General features: G+C 39.2%; 1 protein-coding gene across 1 annotated transcript; it reads left to right on the plus strand.

Annotated features, from left to right (window-relative positions):
- The first annotated feature begins 2,478 nt into the window (after window positions 1-2,478).
- On the plus strand, window positions 2,479-23,417 carry LOC135538383 (CD151 antigen-like). The gene is made up of 6 exons (XM_064964289.1): window positions 2,479-2,493; window positions 4,311-4,331; window positions 8,601-8,705; window positions 19,471-19,626; window positions 19,756-19,842; window positions 22,967-23,417. Exons 1-6 carry the CDS (start codon window positions 2,479-2,481, stop codon window positions 23,024-23,026), a joined length of 444 nt encoding a protein of 147 aa, XP_064820361.1. The 3' UTR covers window positions 23,027-23,417.
- The last annotated feature ends 1,937 nt before the right edge of the window (window positions 23,418-25,354 follow it).

Below are 25,354 nucleotides of genomic sequence, written 5' to 3' on the forward strand. Positions count from 1 at the left end.
ATATTTTAGTTTTTTTTAAATTGTTTTTTAAATTGTTTAATTCACTTTTGTTTTTTATCCTTTTAACTTGCTTTGGCAATGTTAAGATATGTTTCCCCAAGCCAATAAAGCCCCTTGAACTGAATTGAGAGACAGAGAGAGAGGGGGGGTTAGAGGAGAGGAGAGGGAGAGAGAGAGAGGTGGTGAGAGGTTTAGAGGAGAGGGAGAGAGAGGGGTGGGGAGAGGGAGAGAGGAGAGGGAGAGAGAGGGGGTGGGGGGAGAGAGAGAGGGAGAGAGAGAGGTGGTGAGAGGGTTAGATGAGAGGGAGAGATAGAGAGGTGGGGAGGTGGGGAGAGGGTTAGAGGAGAGGGGGAGAGAGGGGTGGGGAGAGGGAGAGAGGAGAGGGAGAGAGAGGGGGTGGGGGGAGAGAGAGAGGGAGAGAGAGAGGTGGTGAGAGGGTTAGATGAGAGGGAGAGATAGGGAGGTGGGGAGAGGGTTAGAGGAGAGGGGGAGAGAGGGGTGGGGAGAGGAGGAGGGGAGAGGGTTAGAGGAGAGGGGGAGAGAGGGGTGGGGAGAGGAGGAGAGGGAGAGAGAGGGTGGAGAGGGAGAGAGAGAGGGGGAGAGGGAGAGAGGAGAGGAGAGAGAGAGGGAGGGGGGGAGGGTTAGAGGAGAGAGAGAGAGAGGGGGAGAGGGTTAGAGAGGAGGAGAGAGAGGTGGGGAGAGAGTTAGAGGGGAGAGAGAGAGGGGTGGGGGGAGGGAGAGAGAGGGGGGAAAGGGTTAGAGGAGAGGGAGAGAGAGGTGGGGAGAGGGGGAGAGAGAGAGAGAGAGAGAGAGAGAGAGAGGGTGTGGAGAGGGGGAGAGTGAGAGGGGGGAGAGGAGAGGAGAGGGAGAGAGAGAGATAGGTGGGGAGAGGGTTAGATGAGAGAGGGGTGGGGGAGGTTTGGAGGAGAGGGAGGGAGAGAGAGAGATAGAGAGATAATATTACAATCTTTAAACTTTATGGAAAGAAATACTGATAAGGAGGAACTGTAATCGCAATAAAAAGGCACACGCTCACTTACTGTATGACCTTACTACACACAGATATTGGCACATGAAGTTGTTTTCAACCTCAGCTCACTACAGTCTGTTTTATATTAGGAGGGAATGTATTTTTGTCCTCCCCATTCTTCACAGTATTTCTTCCTGCCGCTCTCTCTCTCTCTCTCTCTCTCTCTCTCTCTCTGTTCTCTCTCTCTGTTCTCTCTCTCTCTGTTCTCTCTCTCTGTTCTCTCTCTCTGTTCTCTCTCTCTCTGTTCTCTCTCTCTGTTCTCTCTCTCTCTGTTCTCTCTCTCTCTGTTCTCTCTCTCTCTGTTCTCTCTCTCTCTGTTCTCTCTCTCTCTCTGTTCTCTCTCTCTGTTCTCTCTCTCTCTGTTCTCTCTCTCTCTGTTCTCTCTCTCTCTGTTCTCTCTCTCTCTGTTCTCTCTCTCTCTCTGTTCTCTCTCTCTGTTCTCTCTCTCTCTGTTCTCTCTCTCTGTTCTCTCTCTCTGTTCTCTCTCTCTCTGTCTCTCTCTCTCTGTTCTCTCTCTCTCTCTGTTCTCTCTCTCTCTCTGTTCTCTCTCTCTGTTCTCTCTCTCTCTGTTCTCTCTCTCTCTGTTCTCTCTCTCTGTTCTCTCTCTCTCTGTTCTCTCTCTCTCTCTGTTCTCTCTCTCTGTTCTCTCTCTCTCTGTTCTCTCTCTCTCTCTGTTCTCTCTCCCTGTTCTCTCTCTGTTCTCTCTCTCTCTGTTCTCTCTCTGTTCTCTCTCTGTTCTCTCTCTCTCTGTTCTCTCTCTGTTCTCTCTCTCTGCTCTCTCTCTCTATTCACTCTCTCTCTGTTCTCTCTCTTGCTGTTCTCTCTCTCTCTGTTCACTCTCTCTCTCTGTTCTCTCTCTCGCTGTTCTCTCTCTCTCTGTTCACTCTCTCTCTGTTCTCTCTCTCTGTTCTCTCTCTCTCCGTTCTCTCTCTCTCTGTTCTCTCTCTCTCTGTTCTCTCTTGCTCTCTGTTCACTCTGTCTGTTCACTCTGTCTGTTCTCTCTGTCTGTTCTCTCTGTTCTCTCTCTGTTCTCTCTCTCTCTCTCTGTTCTCTGTCTGTTCTCTGTCTCTGTTCTCTCTCTCTCTCTGTTCTCTCTCTCTCTCTGTTCTCTCTCTCTCTCTGTTCTCTCTCTCTCTGTTCTCACCCACCATAGTATTTTATTCTGTTACTCCCCCCCCTCTCTCTCTCTCTCTCTCTCTCTCTCCCACAGTATTTCTTCCTGCTACTCTGTATATTCTTGCTGGAGATTGTAGCTGGAGTCCTGGCCTATATCCAATATCAGGAGGTATGTACATACCAGCGTTTCCCAAACTGGGTCCTGGGGACCCAAGGGGTGCACATTTTTTGTTTGTTTTTTTGCACTACCACTACAAAGTTGATTCAAATGATGAACTCATCATCAAGCTTGATTCTTTGAATCAGCTGTGTAGAGCTAGCCAAAAACAACAATGTCCACCCGTTGGGTATGGAGCCGAGTTTGAGAAACGCTGTCTTATACCATATTACGAGACCTGGGTTCAAATACTATTTACAATATTTCCAAATACATTATCTGTGCTTGATTTGAACTTGCCTGTCCTAATGGAATCGATAGAAAAGTCCCCCTAGACACCTGGCACTCCGGGCAAGCTGAAGCACACTCTCAAAGTATCCAAAAGATGTCAAATAGTATTTGAACCCAGGTCTACACATTGCAACAACAACAACAACAACAAAAATGTACTAGTTACACATAGCTGCTGCAACCCGGCTGTGTACCAAACGGCACCCTATTCCTTACGTAGTGCACTACTGTTAACCAGAGCCCTGTGGGCGTGTGGCCAAAAAGTAGTGCACTATATAGGGGATAGGGTGCTATTTAGGGATGCTGGATGGGCCTATATCCAGTGTTAGGAGGTCCTAGAATACCGTGTTCTCCTCAGACATGCCAGGAATTCTGGTTGGCATCACCTGACCTCCTCTTACCAGACCTGGGTTCAAATGGTATTTCAAATCCTTCATGTATTTTTAGCGTTTGCTTTGGCCTGCGTGGAGAGCCTGGTTGACCCCAGGGGAGGAGTTTTCTTTCAGTTTCATCAAGCAGGTTCTGTGTTGGAAATGATTTCCCAGGTTGGATTTACCAGACTCACTACTCTACTAGATGTTTTGTTTCGTTTCTCGGGGGTAACAGTTTGGTTAAGGTTTATACCGTAACATGTAAAACTAATTCCCATTCAACATGTGGGCAACTCTGTGACTTGTTACAGTTGATTCCTGAAATGCCGTTCATAGGTATATTTAGATGACGACTATGGCAAGAAGGTCTATTTGAAGCACGATTAGTCATAGTTATGTCATGTAGGATACAGTTACATCCATCCTTGTGTAGTTATCAGACAAGTAAACCTACTGTATTCTAAGCTAATTCAGTCACTGACAGAAACCACGTTCTTGTATGATCTAAAACGTTCTGGCATGATCTAAAACGTTCTGGTATGATCTAAAATGTTCTGGCATGATCTAAAACGTTCTGGCATGATCTAAAACGTTCTGGTATGACCTAAAACGTTCTTGTATGATCTAAAACGTTCTGGTATGACCTAACACATTCTGGTATGATCTAAAACGTTCTGGTATGACCTAAAACGTTCTGGTGTGATCTAAAACGTTCTGGTTTGACGTAAAACGTTCTGGTATGACCTAACACATTCTGGTATGATCTAAAACGTTCTGGTATGACCTAAAACGTTCTGGTGTGATCTAAAACGTTCTGGTTTGACGTAAAACGTTCTGGTATGACCTAAAACATTCTGGTATGATCTAAAACGTTCTGGTATGACCGAAAAACGTTCTGGTATGATCTAAAACGTTCTGGTATGACCGAAAACGTTCTGGTATGACCTAAAACATTCTGGTATGACCTAAAACGTTCTGGTATGACCTAAAACATTCTGGTATGATCTAAAACGTTCTGGTATGACCGAAAACGTTCTGGTATGATCTAAAACGTTCTGGTATGACCGAAAACGTTCTGGTATGACCTAAAACATTCTTCTACTATATTAAACCTTCTTGTATTTCCTAAAACTTTATTATAATAACTATTACAATCAAACAATATCTCCTGAATATTTGATTTATTTATTAAATCTTTATTTATTCCCGAATAACACACATCTTCCTGCATGTCCACAATTGTTTTATATTCCTGTTTGCTCCTCTGCATACATTCATCCCTGTTTCCCGTCTTTTTCAAATTCCTATTTTTCTTTCTTCTTTTGTGGTTTTCTTGCCCGTCCAGTGTTTCCCTTTCTGTCAGCAGGTAATTATCCTCCTGTTTGATTCCTCCTTTTCTATCAAACTCTGTGTCTCTGATCTCACTGTTCAGAATATTCTTCTCCTGTGATTTCTGATCCAATCACATCTCCTTACTGCTCTATGAACAATTAGCATACAGTACCAGTCAAAGGTTTGGACCTTAAACCATGTTAATAGAATGAAATGGATCCAGGTTCCATTTATTCTACATCAGATTTACTGCCTGTGGAACACTTCTCCATAGTGTCTGAAATCAAGATGACTGCAGGTCTGAATCCCAAACTAATGGGGGGAAATGGATCCATCTAATAAGATGGTATTTAGAGGTATGGACCTTTCTATTGGGGTGAATCATCCCCTTAACATACAGTACCAGTCAAAAGTTTGGACACCCATACTCATTCAAGGGTTTTTCTTTATTTTTACTATTTTCTACATTGTAGAATAATAGTGAAGACATCAACACTATGAAATAACACATATGGAATCATGTAGTAACCAAAAAAGTGGTGTGGTTTCTAGTAGTAGTGGTTTCTTTGCAGCAATTCGACCATGAATGCTTGATTCACAGTCTCCTCTGAACAGTTGATGTTGAGATGTGTCTGTTACTTGAACTCTGTGAAGCATTTATTTGGGTTGAAACTTATCCTCTGTAGCAGAGGTAACTCCGGGTCTTCCTTTCCTGTGACGGTCCTCACGAGAGCCAGTTTCTTGAGCTTGATGGTTTTTGCGACTGTACCTGAAAAAACGTTCAAAGTTCTTGACATTTTCCATATTGACGGACCTTCATGTCTTAAAGTAATGACGGACTGTCATTTCTCTTTGCTTATTTGACATGTTCTTGCCATAATATGGACATAATTTAATAAGATGTCACAACACAACAGATTGGTTCGAACACATTAAGAAGGAAATAAATTCCACAAATTAACTTTTAACAAGGAACACCTGTTAATTGAAATGCATTCCAGGTGACTACCTCATTAATCTGGTTGAGAGAATACCAAGAGTGTGCAAAGGTGTCATCAAGGCAAAGGGTGGCTACTTTGAAGCATCTCAAATATAAAATATATGTTTGATTGAACACTTTTTTGGTTACTATATGATTCCATATGTGCTATTTCATAGTTTTGACGTCTTCACTATTATTCTACAATGTTGAAAATAGTCAAAATATAGAAAAACCCTGGAATGAGTAGGTGTGTCCAAACTTTGGACTGGGGCTGAATAACTGTACATCTGGGCCTTTGTTCAAATACCAGGGTTGGGGTCAATTCAAATTCATGAACGTGAAGGCAAAATATAGATTTCCGCCTAAATAATCAAAATTAAAACACAATAACTGGTAATGCTGCATAGGTATAGAAAGGTTTGGAATTCACCTTTCTGGTAAAAATAAATATAGTTATAAATTGATGAGGTGTACTCATCTTTGAGGATACAAGCTCAAGTACATTAGTACAAATATTTTGAAAATATATTAATTTTTTAAAACATTTCTTTTTCCTATTCAACAAAAGGCAATAGGGAAATTAAATAAATGCTTTATAAATATAGTAACAATCAAAATGATAAACTACTTACTATAAGATTTCACCTTTCTTATAACTGTAAAATACATTTTATGTATGTGACTGTACATTATTAGCACAATTTTCAAAGAACTGACGACAGATGCCAAACGTCCTCTGAGTGAGTCAGAGGCATCATTCAAATGTGAGTCGCTACAGCTTTAAGCTCAAAGTCATTTTGTCTGTCTGTGACCAAGATAAAGTAGTCTTGTTTCAATTCCACCAAATTATTTATTATATTTCCTGTTGAGAGTTATGAATCCATCTGAGAACATCATAGCGAGATTATCTTGCTATTGTTGAATCCACTAGACTCTCCACTTCATATGCTCTATTCAGGGCTGGCTCTAGCCTTTTAGGGGCTCTAAGTGAGATTTTGTTGGGGGGCTCCCCACCTCACTTTGCCATGGGGTGGAGATAAATCTTTGCTTTTATAAAGCCAATTCCCAACAATTCTATACATTTTTCCATGGGGTGGAGATACATTTTTGCTGTTTTAAAGCTAATTCCCAACAATTCTATACATTTTGCAATGTTTATATATACTTTGGTTTGGGGCCTCCTAGTGGCCGGAGTCCTTAACGACAGCTTACGGTCACTTATGCCTGGAGCCGGCCCTGTCGCTATTGCAAGCACAGCTACCAGGTTCACAGGCACCTGAAATCATTCCTTTGTCCGGATAGGCCAGAAAATGTGACGTGTCACTCCCTATGCAAATGTACGATTTCCTGTGTCTGTGACCCTCAAAGCTGCGCTTGCAATAGCGCAGGTGAATCCAAATAACCAGTGCTTTTAGGGAGTGTAAAGCAATTGATGTTGCACTCACAAAGCGCGCTGTACAAAGAAATATCGGTTGGAACTGGTCCAGTCAAAGAAATATCGGTTGGAACTGGTCCAGACAAAGAAATGGAACTGGTCCAGACAAAGAAATATCAGTTGGAACTGGTCCAGATAAAGAAATATCGGTTGGAACTGGTCAAGTCAAAGAAATATCGGTTGGAACTGGTCCAGATAAAGAAATATCGGTTGGAACTGGTCCAGACAAAGAAATATCGGTTGGAACTGGTCAAGTCAAAGAAATATTGGTTGGAACTGGTCCAGATAAAGAAATATCGGTTGGAACTGGTCAAGTCAAAGAAATATCGGTTGGAACTGGTCAAGTCAAAGAAATATCGGTTGGAACTGGTCCAGTCAAAGAAATATCGGTTGGAACTGGTCAAGTCAAAGAAATATCGGTTGGAACTGGTCAAGTCAAAGAAATATCGGTTGGAACTGGTCAAGTCAAAGTAATATCGGTTGGAACTGGTCAAGTCAAAGAAATATCGGTTGGAACTGGTCAAGTCAAAGAAATATCGGTTGGAACTGGTCCAGATAAAGAAATATCGGTTGGAACTGGTCCAGATAAAGAAATATCGGTTGGAACTGGTCAAGTCAAAGAAATATCGGTTGGAACTGGTCAAGTCAAAGAAATATCGGTTGGAACTGGTCCAGACAAAGAAATATCGGTTGGAACTGGTCAAGTCAAAGAAATATCGGTTGGAACTGGTCCAGTCAAAGAAATATCGGTTGGAACTGGTCCAGACAAAGAAATATCGGTTGGAACTGGTCAAGTCAAAGAAATATCGGTTGGAACTGGTCAAGTCAAAGAAATATCGGTTGGAACTGGTCAAGTCAATGAAATATCGGTTGGAACTGGTCCAGACAAAGAAATATCGGTTGGAACTGGTCCAGATAAAGAAATATCGGTTGGAACTGGTCCAGACAAAGAAATATCGGTTGGAACTGGTCCTGTAAAAGTCACCTAAAAAGGGGACTTCAAAGTTTAGTTAAATTCATTCAATTCAGGAAGTGATTTGAATTTAAAATATGAAACATTTTACTTTTAAAATAAAAAAAACGTATTGTTTTCATTTTGATTTATTTATCAGTTTTATGTAAGCTTTATTTAACTAGGCAAGTCAGTTAAAAGAACAAATTCTGATTTACAATGACGGACTACCAAAATGCAAAAGGCCTCCTTAGGGGACAGGGGCTGGGATTAAAAATGTAAAATAAATAAAATATAAATATAGGACAAAACACACATCACGACAAGAGAGACACAACACAACACTACATAAAGAGAGACACCACAACACTACATAAAGAGAGACACCACAACACTACATAAAGACAGACACCACAACACTACATAAAGACAGACACCACAACACTACATAAAGAGAGACACCACAACACTACATAAAGAGAGACAACCCAACACTACATAAAGAGAGACAACACAACACTACATAAAGAGAGACACCACAACACTACATAAAGAGAGACCTAAGACAATATTTATTGAGAAATATTGAAAATAAATTCTATATGTTTTATTACTGAATTCGATTCTAATTGACCCCAACCCTGTCGAACCCTGTCCATCCTCCTATACAGTGGCATGACTGTCTCAGTGTTGGTAAGTTGTAGATTTCATAGATTGTCATTGGCTCCTGTGTACCTAAAGAGAGACCTAAGACAATATTTATTGAGAAATATAGATTTGTTTATATATATGTGTAATTACTGAATTCGATTCAAAATGAACCCAACCCTGTCGAACCCTGACCATCCTCCTTTACAGTTGCATGACTGTCTCAGTGTTGGTAAGTTGTAGATTTCATAGATTGTCATTGGCTCCTGTGTATGTCTCTACACAGCTGGATAAGGAGCTGCAACACAACCTGAAGGAGACCATGGTTCAGAAATACCAGCAGTCTGGAGAGGAGAGCATCACCAGTGCAGTGGACAAGCTGCAGCAGGAGGTAAATGAATGACAGAAGCTTACTGTAAATGCTGTTCCCACCACCATGTTCCATTCAGATAGAGGTCATGGTTTAGGCTGCTTGGTTTGGAGTGCATATTGTAACGAATCAGACGTTGATAAGACAGATAACTCCTCCCCCTTTCTTGGAGCAGGGGTTACTGGCGCATCACATTAAATACATCACATTATATACATCACATTATTGTCACAGCTTTCGTCTGTAGAAGGAGGAGCGGACCAAAATGCAGCGTGGTTGTTATTCATTTTATTTTAATAAAGAAACTATACACGAATAAACAAACAAAATAACAAACGTGCGAAAACCTAAAACAGCCCTATCTGGTGCAAAACACAGAGACAGGAACAATCACCCACAAACACACAGTGAAACCCAGGCTACCTAAATATGGTTCCCAATCAAATCAAATCAAATCAAATTTTATTTGTCACATACACATGGTTAGCAGATGTTAATGCGAGTGTAGCGAAATGCTTGTGCTTCCAGTTCCGACAATGCAGTAATAACCAACAAGTAATCTAACTATCAATTCCAAAACTAATTTCTTATACACAGTGTAAGGGGATAAATAATATGTACATAAAGATATGAATGAGTGATGGTGCAGAGCAGCATAGGCAAGATACAGTAGATGGTATCGAGTACAGTATATACATGAGTATAGATGAGATGAGATGAGTATGTAAACAAAGTGGCATAGTTAAAGTGGCTAGTGATACATGTATTACATAAGGATGCAGTAGATGACAGAATACAGTATATACGTATACATATGAGATGAATAATGTAGGGTATGTAAACATTATATTAGGTAGCATTGTTTAAAGTGGCTAGTGATATATTTTACATCCTTTCCCATCAATTTCCATTATTGAAGTGGCTGGAGTTGAGTCAGTGTGTTGGCAGCAGCCACTCAATGTTAGTGGTTGCTGTTTAACAGTCTGATGGCCTTGAGATAGAAGCTGTTTTTCAGTCTCTCGGTCCCAGCTTTGATGCACCTGTACTGACCTCTCCTTCTGGATGATAGCGGGGTGAACAGGTAGTGGCTCGGGTGGTTGATGTCCTTGATGATCTTTATGGTCTTCCTGTAACATCGGGTGGTGTAGGTGTCCTGGAGGGCAGGTAGTTTGCCCCCGGTGATACGTTGTGCAGACCTCACTACCCTCTGGAGAGCCTTCCGGTTGTGGGCGGAGCAGTTGCCGTACCAGGCGGTGATACAGCCCACCAGGATGCTCTCGATTGTGCATCTGTAGAAGTTTGTGAGTGCTTTTGGTGACAGGCCAAATTTCTTCAGCCTCCTGAGGTTGAAGAGGCGCTGCTGCGCCTTCTTCACGATGCTGTCTGTGTGAGTGGACCAATTCAGTTTGTCTGTGATGTGTATGCCGAGGAACTTAAAACTTACTACCCTCTCCACTACTGTTCCATCGATGGGGATAGGGGGGTGTTCCCTCTGCTGTTTCCTGAAGTCCACAATCATCTCCTTAGTTTTGTTGACGTTGAGTGTGAGGTTATTGTCCTGACACCACACTCCGAGGGCCCTCACCTCCTCCCTGTAGGCCGTCTCGTCGTTGTTGGTAATCAAGCCTACCACTGTTGTGTCGTCCGCAAACTTGATGATTGAGTTGGAGGCGTGCGTTGCCGCGCAGTCGTGGGTGAACAGGGAGTACAGGAGAGGGCTCAGAACGCACCCTTGTGGGGCCCCAGTGTTGAGGATCAGCAGGGTGGAGATGTTGTTGCCTACCCTCACCACCTGGGGGCGGTACCCAGTTGTCCAGTACCCAGTTGCACAGGGCGGGGTCGAGACCCAGGGTCTCGAGCTTGATGACGAGCTTGGAGGGTACTATGGTGTTAAATGCCGGGCTGTAGTCGATGAACAGCATTCTCACATAGGTATTCCTCTTGTCCAGATGGGTTAGGGCAGTGTGCAGTGTGGTTGAGATTGCGTCGTCTGTGGACCTATTTGGGCGGTAAGCAAATTGGAGTGGGTCTAGGGTGTCAGGTAGGGTGGAGGTGATATGGTCCTTGACTAGTCTCTCAAAGCACTTCATGATGACGGAAGTGAGTGCTACGGGCGGTAGTCGTTTAGCTCAGTTACCTTAGCTTTCTTGGGAACAGGAACAATGGTGGCCCTCTTGAAGCATGTGGGAACAGCAGACTGGTATAGGGATTGATTGAATATGTCCGTAAACACACCAGCCAGCTGGTCTGCGCATGCTCTGAGGGCGCGGCTGGGGATGCCGCCTGGGCCTGCAGCCTTGCGAGGGTTAACACGTTTAAATGTTTTACTCACCTTGGCTGCAGTGAAGGAGAGACTGCATGTTTCCGTTGCAGGCCGTGTCAGTGGCACTGTATTGTCCTCAAAGCGGGCAAAAAAGTTATTTAGTCTGCCTGGGAGCAAGACATCCTGGTCCGTGACTGAGCTGGATTTCTTCTTATAGTCCGTGATTGACTGTAGACCATGCCACATACCTCTTGTGTCTGAGCCGTTGAATTGAGATTCTACTTTGTCTCTATACTGACGCTTAGCTTTTTGATAGCCTTACGGAGGGAATAGCTGCACTGTTTGTATTCGGTCATATCACCAGTCACCTTGCCCTGATTAAAAGCAGTGGTTCGCGCTTTCAGTTTCACGCGAATGCTGCCATCAATCCACGGTTTCTGGTTAGGGAATGTTTTAATCGTTGCTATGGGAATGACATCTTCAACTCACGTTCTAATGAACTCGCACACTGAATCAGCGTATTCGTCAATGTTGTTGCCTGACGCAATACGAAACATGTCCCAGTCCACGTGATGGAAGCAGTCTTGGAGTGTGGAATTCAGCTTGGTCGGACCAGCTTTGGACAGACCTCAGCGTGGGAGCTTCTTGTTTCAGTTTCTGTCTGTAGGCAGGGATCAGCAAAATGGAGTCGTGGTCAGCTTTTCCGAAAGGGGGGCGGGGCAGGGCCTTATTGGCGTTGCGGAAGTTAGAATAACAGTGATCCAAGGTTTTGCCAGCCCTGGTGGCGCAATCGATATGCTGCTACATTTTAGGGAGTCTTGTTTTCAGATTCGCCTTGTTAAAATCCCCAGCTACAATGAATGCAGCCTCAGGATGTATGGATTCCAGTTTGCAAAGACTCAAATAAAGTTCGTTCAGAGCCATCGATGTGTCTGCTTGGGGGGGAATATATACGGCTGTGATTATAATCGAAGAGAATTCCCTTGATTGTGAGGAATTCTAAAAAAATTCTAAATCAGGTGAACAGAAGGATTTGAGTTCCTGTATGTTTCTGTGATCACACCACGTCTCGTTAGCCATAAGGCATACGCCCCCGCCCCTCTTCTTACCAGAAAGCTGTTTGTTTCTGTCGGCGCAATGCGTGGAGAAACCCGCTGGCTGCACCGCCACCGAAAGCGTCTCACCAGTGAGCCATGTTTCCTTGAAGCAAAGAACGTTACAGTCTCTGATGTCCCTCTGGAATGCTACCCTTGCTCGGATTTCATCAACCTTGTTGTCAAGAGACTGGACATTGGTGAGAAGAATGCTAGGAAGTGGGGCACGATGTGCCCGTCTACGTAGTCTGACCAGAAGACCGCCTCGTTTCCCTCTTTTACGAAGTCGTTTTTTTGGGTCGCCGGCTGGGATCCATTCCGTTGTCCTGGTTGAAAGGCAGAACACAGGATCCGCTTCGCGAAAGTCATATTCTTGGTCGTACTGATGGTGAGTTGACGCTGATCTTATATTCAGAGGTTCTTCTCGACTGTATGTAATGAAACCTAAGATGACCTGGGGTACTAATGAAAGAAATAACACAAAAACTGCATAGTTTCCTAGGAACGCGAAGCGAGGCGGCCATCTCTGTCGGCGCCGGATGCTAGACTGAGACAATGACTAACACCTGCCTCTGATTGAGAACCATATCAGGCCAGACATAGAAATAGACAAACAAGACATCCAACATAGAATGCCCACTCAGATCACACCCTGACCAACCAAAACATAGAAACATACAAAGTAAACTATGGTCAGGGTGTGACAATTATATACATCACAATATATTATATACATCACATTATATTATATACATGACATTATATTATATACATCACATTATATTACATACATCACATTAAATACATCACATTATGTACATCACAATAAATACATCACATTATATTATATACATCACATTATATTATATACATCACATTATATTAAATACATCACATTATATACATCACATTATATTATATACATCACATTATATTAAATACATCACATTAAATACTTCACATTATATTAAATACATCACATTAAATACATCACATTATATTAAATACATCACATTATATTAAATACATCACATTATATTAAATACATCACATTAAATATATCACATTATATTAAATACATCACATTATATTATATACATCACATTATATACATAACATTATATTAAATACATCACATTAAATACATCACATTATATTAAATATTTCACATTAAATACATTATATTATATACATCACATTATATTCAATACATCACATTAAATACATCACATTAAATTAAATACATCACATTAAATACATCACATTATATGAAATACATCACATTATATGAAATACATCACATTATATACATCACATTATATACATCACATTATATTAAATAAATCACATTAAATTAAATACATCACATTATATTAAATACATCACATTAAATACATCACATTGTATACATCACATTATTTTAAATACGTCACATTAAATACAACACATTATATTAAATACATCACATTACATACATCACATCACATTAAATACATCACATTATATTAAATACATCACATTACATACATCACAACACATTAAATACATCACATTATATTAAATACCTCACATTATATACATCAAATTATATACATCACATTATATTAAATACCTCACATTATATACATCAAATTATATACATCACATTAAATACATCACATTATATACATCACATTAAATACATTATATTAAATACATTATATTAAATACATCACATTATATTAAAGACATCACATTATATTAAATACATCACATTAAATACATCACATTATATTAAATACATCACATTATATTATATACATCACATTAAATACTTCACATTATATTAAATACATCACATAAATACATCACATTATATTAAATACATCACATTATATTAAATACATCACATTATATTAAATACATCAAAATAAATATATCACATTATATTAAATACATCACATTATATTATATACATCACATTATATACATAACATTATATTAAATACATCACATTAAATACATCACATTATATTATATACATCACATTATATTCAATACATCACATTAAATACATCACATTATATTAAATACATCACATTAAATACATCACATTATATGAAATACATCACATTATATGAAATACATCACATTATATACATCACATTATATACATCACATTATATTAAATAAATCACATTAAATTAAATACATCACATTATATTAAATACATCACATTAAATACATCACATTGTATACATCACATTATTTTAAATACGTCACATTAAATACAACACATTATATTAAATACATCACATGACATACATCACATCACATTAAATACATCACATTATATTAAATACATCACATTAAATACATCACATTATATACATCACATTAAATACATTATATTCAATACATCGCATTATATTAAATACATCACATTATATTAAATACATCACATTAAATACATCACATTATATTAAATACTTCACATAAAATCATCACATTATATACATCACATTAAATACATTATATTAAATACATCACATTATATTAAATACATCACATTATATTAAATACATCACATCACATTAAATGCATCACATTATATTAAATACATCACATTATATTAAATACATCACATTAAATGCATCACATTATATTAAATACATTACATCATATTAAATACATCACATTAAATACATCACATCACATTAAATACATCACATTATATACATCACATTATATACATCACATTATATTAAATAAATCACATTAAATTAAATACATCACATTACATTAAATACATCACATTAAATACATCACATTGTATACATCACATTATTTTAAATACGTCACATTAAATACAACACATTATATTAAATACATCACATTACATACATCACATCACATTAAATACATCACATTACATACATCACAACACATTAAATACATCACATTATATTAAATACCTCACATTATATACATCAAATTATATACATCACATTAAATACATCACATTATATACATCACATTAAATACATTATATTAAATACATTATATTAAATACATCACATTATATTAAAGACATCACATTATATTAAATACATCACATTAAATACATCACATTATATTAAATACATCACATTATATTATATACATCACATTAAATACTTCACATTATATTAAATACATCACATAAATACATCACATTATATTAAATACATCACATTATATTAAATACATCACATTATATTAAATACATCACATTAAATATATCACATTATATTAAATACATCACATTATATTATATACATCACATTATATACATAACATTATATTAAATACATCACATTAAATACATCACATTATATTAAATATTTCACATTAAATACATTATATTATATACATCACATTATATTCAATACATCACATTAAATACATCACATTATATTAAATACATCACATTAAATACATCACATTATATGAAATACATCACATTATATGAAATACATCACATTATATACATCACATTATATACATCACATTATATTAAATAAATCACATTAAATTAAATACATCACATTATATTAAATACATCACATTAAATACATCACATTGTATACATCACATTATTTTAAATACGTCACATTAAATACAACACATTATATTAAATACATCACATTACATACATCACATCACATTAAATACATCACATTATATTAAATACATCACATTACATACATCACAACACATTAAATACATCACATTATATTAAATACCTCACATTATATACATCAAATTATATACATCACATTATATTAAATACCTCACATTATATACATCAAATTATATACATCACATTAAATACATCACATTATATTAAATACCTCACATTAAATACATCACATTAAATACATTACATTATATACATCACATTAAATACATTATATTAAATACATTATATTAAATACATCACATTATATTAAATACATCACATTATATTAAATACATCACATTAAATACATCACATTATATTAAATACATCACATTATATTATATACATCACATTATATACACAACATTATATTAAATACATCACATTAAATACATCACATTATATTCAATATTTCACATTAAATACATTATATTATATACATCACATTATATTCAATACATCACATTAAATACATCACATTATATTAAATACATCACATTAAATACATCACATTATATACATCACATTAAATACATTATATTCAATACATCGCATTATATTAAATACATCACATTATATTAAATACATCACATTAAATGCATCACATTATATTAAATACTTCACATAAAATCATCACATTATATACATCACATTAAATACATTATATTAAATACATCACATTATATTAAATACATCACATTATATTAAATACATCACATCACATTAAATGCATCACATTATATTAAATACATCACATTATATTAAATACATCACATTAAATGCATCACATTATATTAAATACATCACATCATATTAAATACATCACATTAAATACATCACATCACATTAAATACATCACATCACATTAAATACATCACATTATATTATATACATCACATCACATTAAATACATCACATTATATTAAATACATCACATTAAATGCATCACATTATATTTTATACATCACATTATATTAAATACATCACATTATATTTTATACATCACATTATATTAAATACATCACATCATATTAAATACATCACATTATATTAAATACATCAGCTTATATACCGTGCATTCAGAAATTATTCAGACCCCTTGACCTTTTCCACATTTTGTGAAGATACAGCCTTATCTAAAATGGATTAAATAAAAACATTTCCTCGTCAATCTACCCACAATACCCGATAATGACAAAGCGAAAACACGTTCTTAGAATTTTTTACAAATGTATTAAGAAAATAACTTATTTACATAAGTATTCAGACCCTTTGCTATGAGACTCAAAATTGAGCTCAGGTGCATCCTGTTTCAATTGATCATCATTAATATGTTTATACAACTGGATTGGAGTCCACCTGTGGTAAATTCAATTGATTGGACATGATTTGGAAAGGCACACACCGGTCTATATAAAGGTCCCCACGGCTGACAGTTCATGTCAGAGCAAAAACCAAGCCATGAGGTCAAAGGAATTGTCCTTGGAGCTTCGAGACAGGATTGTGCCGAGGCACAGTTCTGGGGAAGGGTACCAAAATTTTTTTTGCAGCATTGAAGGTCCCGAGAACACAGTGGCCTCCATCATTTTTAAATGGAAGAAGTTTGGGACCATCTAGACTCTTCCTAGAGCTGGCTGCGCGGCAAAACTGAGCAATCGAGGAGAAGGGCTTTGGTCAGAGAGGTGACCAAAAACCAGATGGTCACTCTGACAGAGCTCCAGAGTTCCTCTGTGGAGATGGAAGTACCTTCCTGAAGGACAACCATCTCTGCAGCACTCCACCAATCAGGCCTTTATGGTAGAGTGGCCAGATGGAAGCCATTGGTGTCTAGATGGAATTTGAATTTGTATTTTTGGACTGAGATGTACTGTCAGGGCCCAGGTCTGACAGAATCTGTGCAGCAGATCTTGGTGCTGCCGAAGGCCTTCCTTGGTTGGTGACAGAAGCACCAGATCATCATCAGCAAACAGTAGACATTTGGCTTCAGATTCTAATAGGGTGAGGCCGGGTGCTGCAGACTGTTCTAGTGGTCTCGCCCATTCGATGGTATCTATGTTTGGTATTTTATTAGGATCCCCATTTGCTGTTGCAAAAGCAGCAGCTACTCCTCCCGGGGTCCACACAGAACATGAAACACAATACAGAATGACATAATACAGAACATCAATAGACAAGAACAGCTCAAGGACAGAACTACATACATTTTTAACAAGGCACACATAGCCTCCATATCAATACATACACACACACTATCTATGTCAAATAGGGGAGAGGCATTGTGTCACAAGTTGTTGCTTTATCTGTGTATTTTTCAAACCAGGTTTGCTGTTTATTTGAGCAAATTGAGATGGAAGTTCCACACAATAAGGGCTCTATATAATACTGTACACTTTTGGAAATTGTTCAAGATTTGGGGACTGTGAAAAGACCCTGGTGGCACGTCAGGTGGGATAAGTGTGTGTGTCAGAGCTGTGTGTAAGTTGACTATGCAAACAATTTGGGATTTTCAACACATTAATGTTTTTTATAAAAAAGAAGAAGTGATGCAGACAGTCTCTCCTCAACTCTTCGCCAAGAGAGACTGGCAGCATAGTATTTATATCAGCCCTCTGATTGCAGTTAAGAGCAGAACGTGCTGCTCTGTTCTGGACCAGCTGCAGCTTAACTAGGTCTTTCCTTGCAGCACTGGACCACATACTGGACAATAATCAAGATTAGACACAACTAGAACTTGCTTTTAGGAGTGTGGCGTCAAAAAAGCAGAACACATCTTTATTACGGCTAGACGCCTCCCAATCTTTACAACCATTGAATCTATATATTTTGACAATGACAGTTTACAATCTAAGGTAACGGCAAGTAATTTAGTCTCATCAACTTGTTCAACAGCCACACCATTCATTACCAGATTCGGCTGAGGTCTAGTACTTAAGGAATGATTTGTACCAAATACAATACTCTTAGTTTTAGAGATGTTCAGGACCAGTTTATTACTGGCCACCCATTCCAAAACAGACTGCAACTCTTTGTTAAGGGTTTCAGTGACTTCATTAACTGTAGTTGCTGATGTGTATATGGTTGAATCATCAGCATACATGGACACACAGGCTTTGTTTAATGCCAGTGGCAGGCCATTGGTAAAAATAGAAAAGAGTTGAGGGCCTAGAGAGCTGCCCTGCGGTACACCACACTTTACATGTTTGACATTAGAGAAGCTTCCATTAAAGAAAAACCTTTGAGTTCTATTAGATAGACAGCTCTGAATCCACAACATGGCAGAGGTTGAAAAGCCGTAGCAGGTAAATGGTCATTAATATTAAAAGGCTGCACTGAAATGTAACAGTACAGCGCCCACAATCTTCTTATTATCAATTTTTCTTTCAACCAATCATCAGTCATTTGTGTCAGTGCAGTACATGTTGATTAAATCCAGTTTTGTGGATTGGGGTGATTAATCATTTGTTCCAAACATCGCTCTCTCTTTCTCTCTCTCTCTCTCTCTGTCTCTCTCACTGTCTCTGTCTCTGTCTCTCTCTGTCTTTCTGTCTCTGTCTCTCTCTCTGTCTTTCTCTCTCTCTCTCTCTCTCTCTGTCTTTCTCTCTGTCTCTCTCTCTCTGTCTCTCTGTCTCTGTCTCTGTGTCTCTCTCTCTCTTTCTCTGTGTCTCTCTCTCTCTCTCTCTCTGTCTCTCTCTCTCTCTCTCTCTCTCTCTCTCTCTCTCTCTCTCTCAGTTTAAGTGTTGTGGTAGTAACAGCTCGTCAGACTGGTCAGACAGTGTGTGGATCCTGACACCTAGCAACGAGAGACTGGTCCCAGACAGCTGCTGCAAGACTCCCAGTAACCTCTGTGGCCGCAGAGACCACCCCTCTAATATCTACAAGGTGGAGGTGAGTAAGGCCACACACACACATCCTACAGTACATATCAAACAATAGACAATAAGGTAATGTGTAAAATCCCTGATAGTAGCTGATTGTTCAAGATGACATGAGTATCCTCCTCTCGTCTCTCTTTAGGGAGGGTGCATCACAAAGCTGGAGACCTTCATTCTGAGCCAACTGCAGATCCTGGGAGCAGTGGCGATCGGCATCGCCTTCCTCCAGGTAAAGTCCTTGATACTTGCCACGCGTTAATGTAGACATGGGGGAACTTAGTGCACATTATTCATATTAATGTAGACTTGAGAGAACTTAGTGATATTCATGTAGACTTGGGGGAACTTAGTGATATTAATGTAGACACGGGGGAACTTAGTGATATTAGTGTAGACACGGGGGAACTTAGTGATATTAGTGTAGACACGGGGGAACTTAGTGATATTAATGTAGACACGGGGGAACTTAGTGATATTAATGTAGACATGGGGGAACTTAGTGATATTAATGTAGACTTGGGGGAACTTAGTGATATTAATGTAGACGTGGGGGAACTTACAACGCGTTAATGTAGACACGGGGGAACTTAGTGATAGTAATGTAGACTTGGGGGAACTTAGTGATATTAATGTAGACTTGGGGGAACTTAGTAACGTTAATGTAGACACGGGGGAACTTAGTGATATTAATGTAGACTTGGGGGAACTTAGTGATATTAATGTAGACACGGGGGAACTTAGTGATATTAATGTAGACTTGGGGGAACTTAGTGATATTAATGTAAACTTGGGGGAACTTAGTAACGTTAATGTAAACTTCGGGGAACTTAGTAACGTTAATGTAGACTTGGGGGAACTTAGTAACGTTAATGTAGACTTGGGGGAACTTAGTAACATTAATGTAGACTTGGGGGAACTTAGTGATATTAATGTAGACTTGGGGGAACTTAGTAACGTTAATGTAAACTTGGGGGAACTTAGTAACGTTAATGTAGACTTGGGGGAACTTAGTAACGTTATTCATATTAATGTAGACTTGGGGGAACTTAGTACACATTATTCATATTAATGTAGACTTGAGAGAACTTAGTGACATTAATGTAAACTTGGGGGAACTTAGTAACGTTAATGTAGACTTGGGGGAACTTAGTAACATTAATGTAGACTTGGGGGAACTTAGTAACGTTAATGTAGACTTGGGGGAACTTAGTAACGTTAATGTAGACTTGGGGGAACTTAGTAACGTTAATGTAGACTTGGGGGAACTTAGTAATGTTGATGTAGACTTGGGGGAACTTAGTAACATTATTCATATTAAGTAGACTTGGGGGAACTTAGTGCTATTAATGTAGACTTGGGGGAACTTAGTAACTATTAATGTAAACTTGGGGGAACTTGGGGGAACTTAGTGATATTCATGTAGACTTGGGGGACCTTAGTACACATTATTCATGTAAGAGGTGTGTTAATGTAGACTTGAGGGAACTTAGTGATATTATTCATGTAAATGTCGACTTGGGGGACCTTAGTGATGTTAATGTAGACATGGGGGAACTTAGTACACATTATTCATATTAATGTAGACTTGGGGGAACTTAGTACACATTATTCACATTGTTGTGGTCCTGTGTGGCTCAGTCGGTAGAGCATGGCGCTTGCAACGCCAAGCGTCGTGGGTTTGATTCCCGCTAGGGCCACCCATATGTAAAAGTAGTGGCCCCAGCCGACTTGTAAGTCGCTTTAGACAAAAGCGTCTGCTAAATGGGATATATATATATGATATATATATATTGTTTATCTGAGTTTTACATTTGAGCGTGTTTTATTTTGAGAAACAGTCTAAAAGGTTATGTGAAGTACTAGTAATGTGAATAATATAATCAGCAAAAAAAGAAACGTCCCTTTTTCAGAACCCCGTCTTTCAAAGATAATTCGTAAAAATCAAAATAACTTCACAGATCTTCATTGTAAAGGGGTTAAACACTGTTTGCCATGCTTGTTCAATGAACCATAAACAATTAATGAACATGCACCTGTGGAACGGTCGTTAAGACACTAATTACGGTCACAGTTATGGAAACTTAGGACACTAAAGAGGCCTTTCTACTGACTCTGAAAAACACAAAGAAAGATGCCCAGGGTTCCTGCTCATCTGCGTGAACATGCCTTAGGCATGCTGCAATGAGGCATGAGGACTGCAGATGTGGCCAGGACAATAAATTGCAATGTCTGAACTGTGAGATCCCTAATACAGCGCTACAGAGAGACAGGACGGACAGCTGATCATCCTCGCAGTGGCAGACTACGTGTAAAAACACATGCACAGGATCAGTACAAACCAAACATCACACCTGCGGGAAAGGTACAGGATGGCAACAACAACTGCCCGAGTTAAACCAGGAACACACAATCCCTCCATCAGTGCTCAGACTGTCCGCAATAGGCTGAGAAAGGCTGGACTGAGGGCTTGTAGGTCTGTTGTAAGGCAGATCCTCACCAGACATCACCGGCAACAACGTCGCCTATGGGCACAAACCCACCATCGCTGGACCAGACAGGACTGGCAAAAAGTGCTCTTTACTGACGAGTCACTGTTTTGTCTCACCGGGGGTGATGGTCGGATTTGCATTTATCGTTGAAGGAATGAGCGTTACAGCGAGGCCTGTACTCTGTGCTGGGATCGATTTGGAGGTGGAGGGTCCAGCATAATCGGACTGTTGTTGTCATTGCAGGCAATAACGCTGTGCGTTACAGAGAAGACATCCTCCTCCCTCATGTGGTACCCTTCCTGCATTCTCATCCTGACATGACCCTCCAGCATGACAATGCCACCAGCCATACTGCTCGTTCTGTGCGTGATTTCCTGCAAGACAGGAATGTCAGTGTTCTGCCATGGCCAGCAAAGAGCCCGGATCTCAATCCCATTGAGCACTTCTGGGACCTGTTGGACCGGAGAGTGAGGACTAGGGCCATTCCCCCCCAGAAATGTCTGGGAACTTGCAGGTGCCTTGGTGGAAGAGTGGGGTAACATCTCACACCAAGAACTGGCAAATCTGGTGCAGTCCATGAGGAGGAGATGCACTGCAATACTTAATGCAGCTGGTGGCCACACCGAATAATGACTGTTACTTTTGATTTTGATCCCCCCTTTGTTCAGGGACACATTATTCCATTTCTGTTTGTCACATGTCTGTGGAACTTGTTCGGTTTATGTCTCAGTTGTTGAATCTTGTTATGTTCATACAAATATTTACACATGTTAAGTTTGCTGTTAATAAACGCAGTTGACAGTGAGAGGACGTTTTTCTTTTTTTCTGAGATTATTGTTTCCATCGTCTCTTTATGTCTTTCAGCTCGTAGGGATGATTCTTGTTTGCTGCCTGTATCGAGGTCTGAAGGAGGAGTCATACTGAGCATGGCTGATGGCACAACTACAACAGCAAGAAGACAACAACAACAACAACAACAACAACCACAACTACACAACCACAACAACACAACCACAACTACAACAGCAAGAAGACAACAACAACAACAACAACAACACAACCACAACAACACAACCACAACTACAACAGCAAGAAGACAACAGCAAGAAGACAACAACAACAACACAACCACAACAACATATTTACCAGTATTTAGATATGCTTTCTCTCTGTCTCGGACGCTACATACATCTCATGTAGATATTTGGAATGAAAGTCGGTTTTTTTTTCAAAGACAAATTTAATCTATGTAGAAGTTTAGGTAAGGCAGGCAAAGAGGCAGGCAGACAGACAGACAGACAGGCAGGCAGCAGGCAGTCAGACAGACAGGACAAAATTTAATCTATGTAGAAGTTTAGGTAAGGCAGGCAAAGAGGCAGGCAGACAGACAGACAGACAGGCAGGCAGCAGGCAGTCAGACAGACAGGCAGGCAGCAGGCAGTCAGACAGGCAGGCAAAGAGGCAGACAGACAGACAGACAGACAGACAGACAGACAGACAGACAGACAGACAGACAGACAGACAGACAGACAGACAGACAGACAGACAGACAGGCATGATGTGGGACAGCCAGACGGACAGGAAGGAAGACGAGCTGTGGGACGACAGTGTTATAGAGTTGGATAGCGTCTAGCCTGTATTGTATGAGTTTCTATTCCATGTTTTATTTTCTCTTCCTGCCATAGTCTATTCTGCCTTGGATAGATGCTGGTCTATTCTGCCTTGGGTAGATGCTGGTCTATTCTGCCTTGGGTAGATTCTGGTCTATTCTGCCTTGGGTAGATGCTGGTCTTTTCTGCCTTGGGTAGATGCTGGTCTATTCTGCCTTGGGTAGATGCTGGTCTATTCTGCCTTGGGTAGATGCTGGTCTATTCTGCCTTGGGTAGATGCTGGTCTATTCTGCCTTGGGTAGATGCTGGTCTATTCTGCCTTGGGTAGATGCTGGTCTATTCTGCCTTGGGTAGATGCTGGTTTATTCTGCCTTGGGTAGATGCTGGTCTATTCTGCCTTGGGTAGATGCTGGTCTATTCTGCCTTGGGTAGATGCTGGTCTATTCTGCTTGGGTAGATGCTGGTCTATTCTGCCTTGGGTAGATGCTGGTCTATTCTGCCTTGGGTAGATGCTGGTCTACTCTGCCTTGGGTAGATGCTGGTCTATTCTGCCTTGGGTAGATGTTGGTTGATTTTGACATGTACAGGGCCTTCAGAAAGTATTCATACCCCTTGACTTATTCCACATTTTGTTGTGTTACAGCCTGAATTCAACATGGATTAAATATATTTTCCTCATCAATCTACACACAATACCACATAATGATAAACTGAAAACATGTTTTTGGAAATGTTGAGAAAAAAGTGTTGAAAATTAAATATAAAAATATCTAATTTACACAAGTATTCACACCCCTGAGTCAATACTTTGTAGAAACAACTTTAGCAATGCTTACGGCTGTGAGTCTTTCTGGGTGAGTCTTTACAATCAGATTTTTAAGTCAAAACTGTAACACGGCCACTCAGGAACATTAACTGTCTTCGTGTTAAGCAACTCCGGTGTAGATTTGGCCTTGTGTTTCAGGTTATTGTCCAGCAGAAAGGTGAATTCATCTCCCAGTGTCTGGTGAAAAACAGACTGAACCAGGGTTTTCCTCTGGGATTTTGCCTGTGCTTCATTCCATTTGTTACTGAGAAACACTCCCCAGTCCTTAATTAACAATTACAAGCATACCCATAACATGATGCAGCCACCACTATGCATGAAAATATAAAGAGTGCTACTCAGCTACTCAGTAATGTGTTGTATTGGATTTACCACAAACATAATAATATATCCCATTTAGCAGACGCTTTTGTCCAAAGCGACTTACAAGTCGGCTGGGGCCACTACTTTTACATATGGGTGGCCCTGGCGGGAAATGAACCCACGACGCTTGGCGTTGCAAGCGCCATGCTCTACCGACTGAGCCACACAGGACCCTTGATGTAAAATGTAATTACTTTGCAACATTTTTTGCAATATTACTTTAGTGCCTTGACATTTTTTTTAGGCTTCCTTCTTTTCACTCTGTCATTTATGTTAGTATTGTGGAGTATCTACAATCCATCCTCAGTTTTCTCCTATCACAGCCATTAAACTCTGTAACTGGTTTAAAGTCATCATTGGCCTCATGGTGAGATCCATGAGCGGTTTCCTTCCTCTCTGGCAACTGAGTTAGGAAGGACGCCTGTATCTTTTTAGTGACTGGTTGTATTGATA

Source organism: Oncorhynchus masou, unplaced genomic scaffold (assembly GCF_036934945.1).
Source record: "Oncorhynchus masou masou isolate Uvic2021 unplaced genomic scaffold, UVic_Omas_1.1 unplaced_scaffold_949, whole genome shotgun sequence".
Lineage (NCBI taxonomy): Eukaryota > Metazoa > Chordata > Actinopteri > Salmoniformes > Salmonidae > Oncorhynchus > Oncorhynchus masou.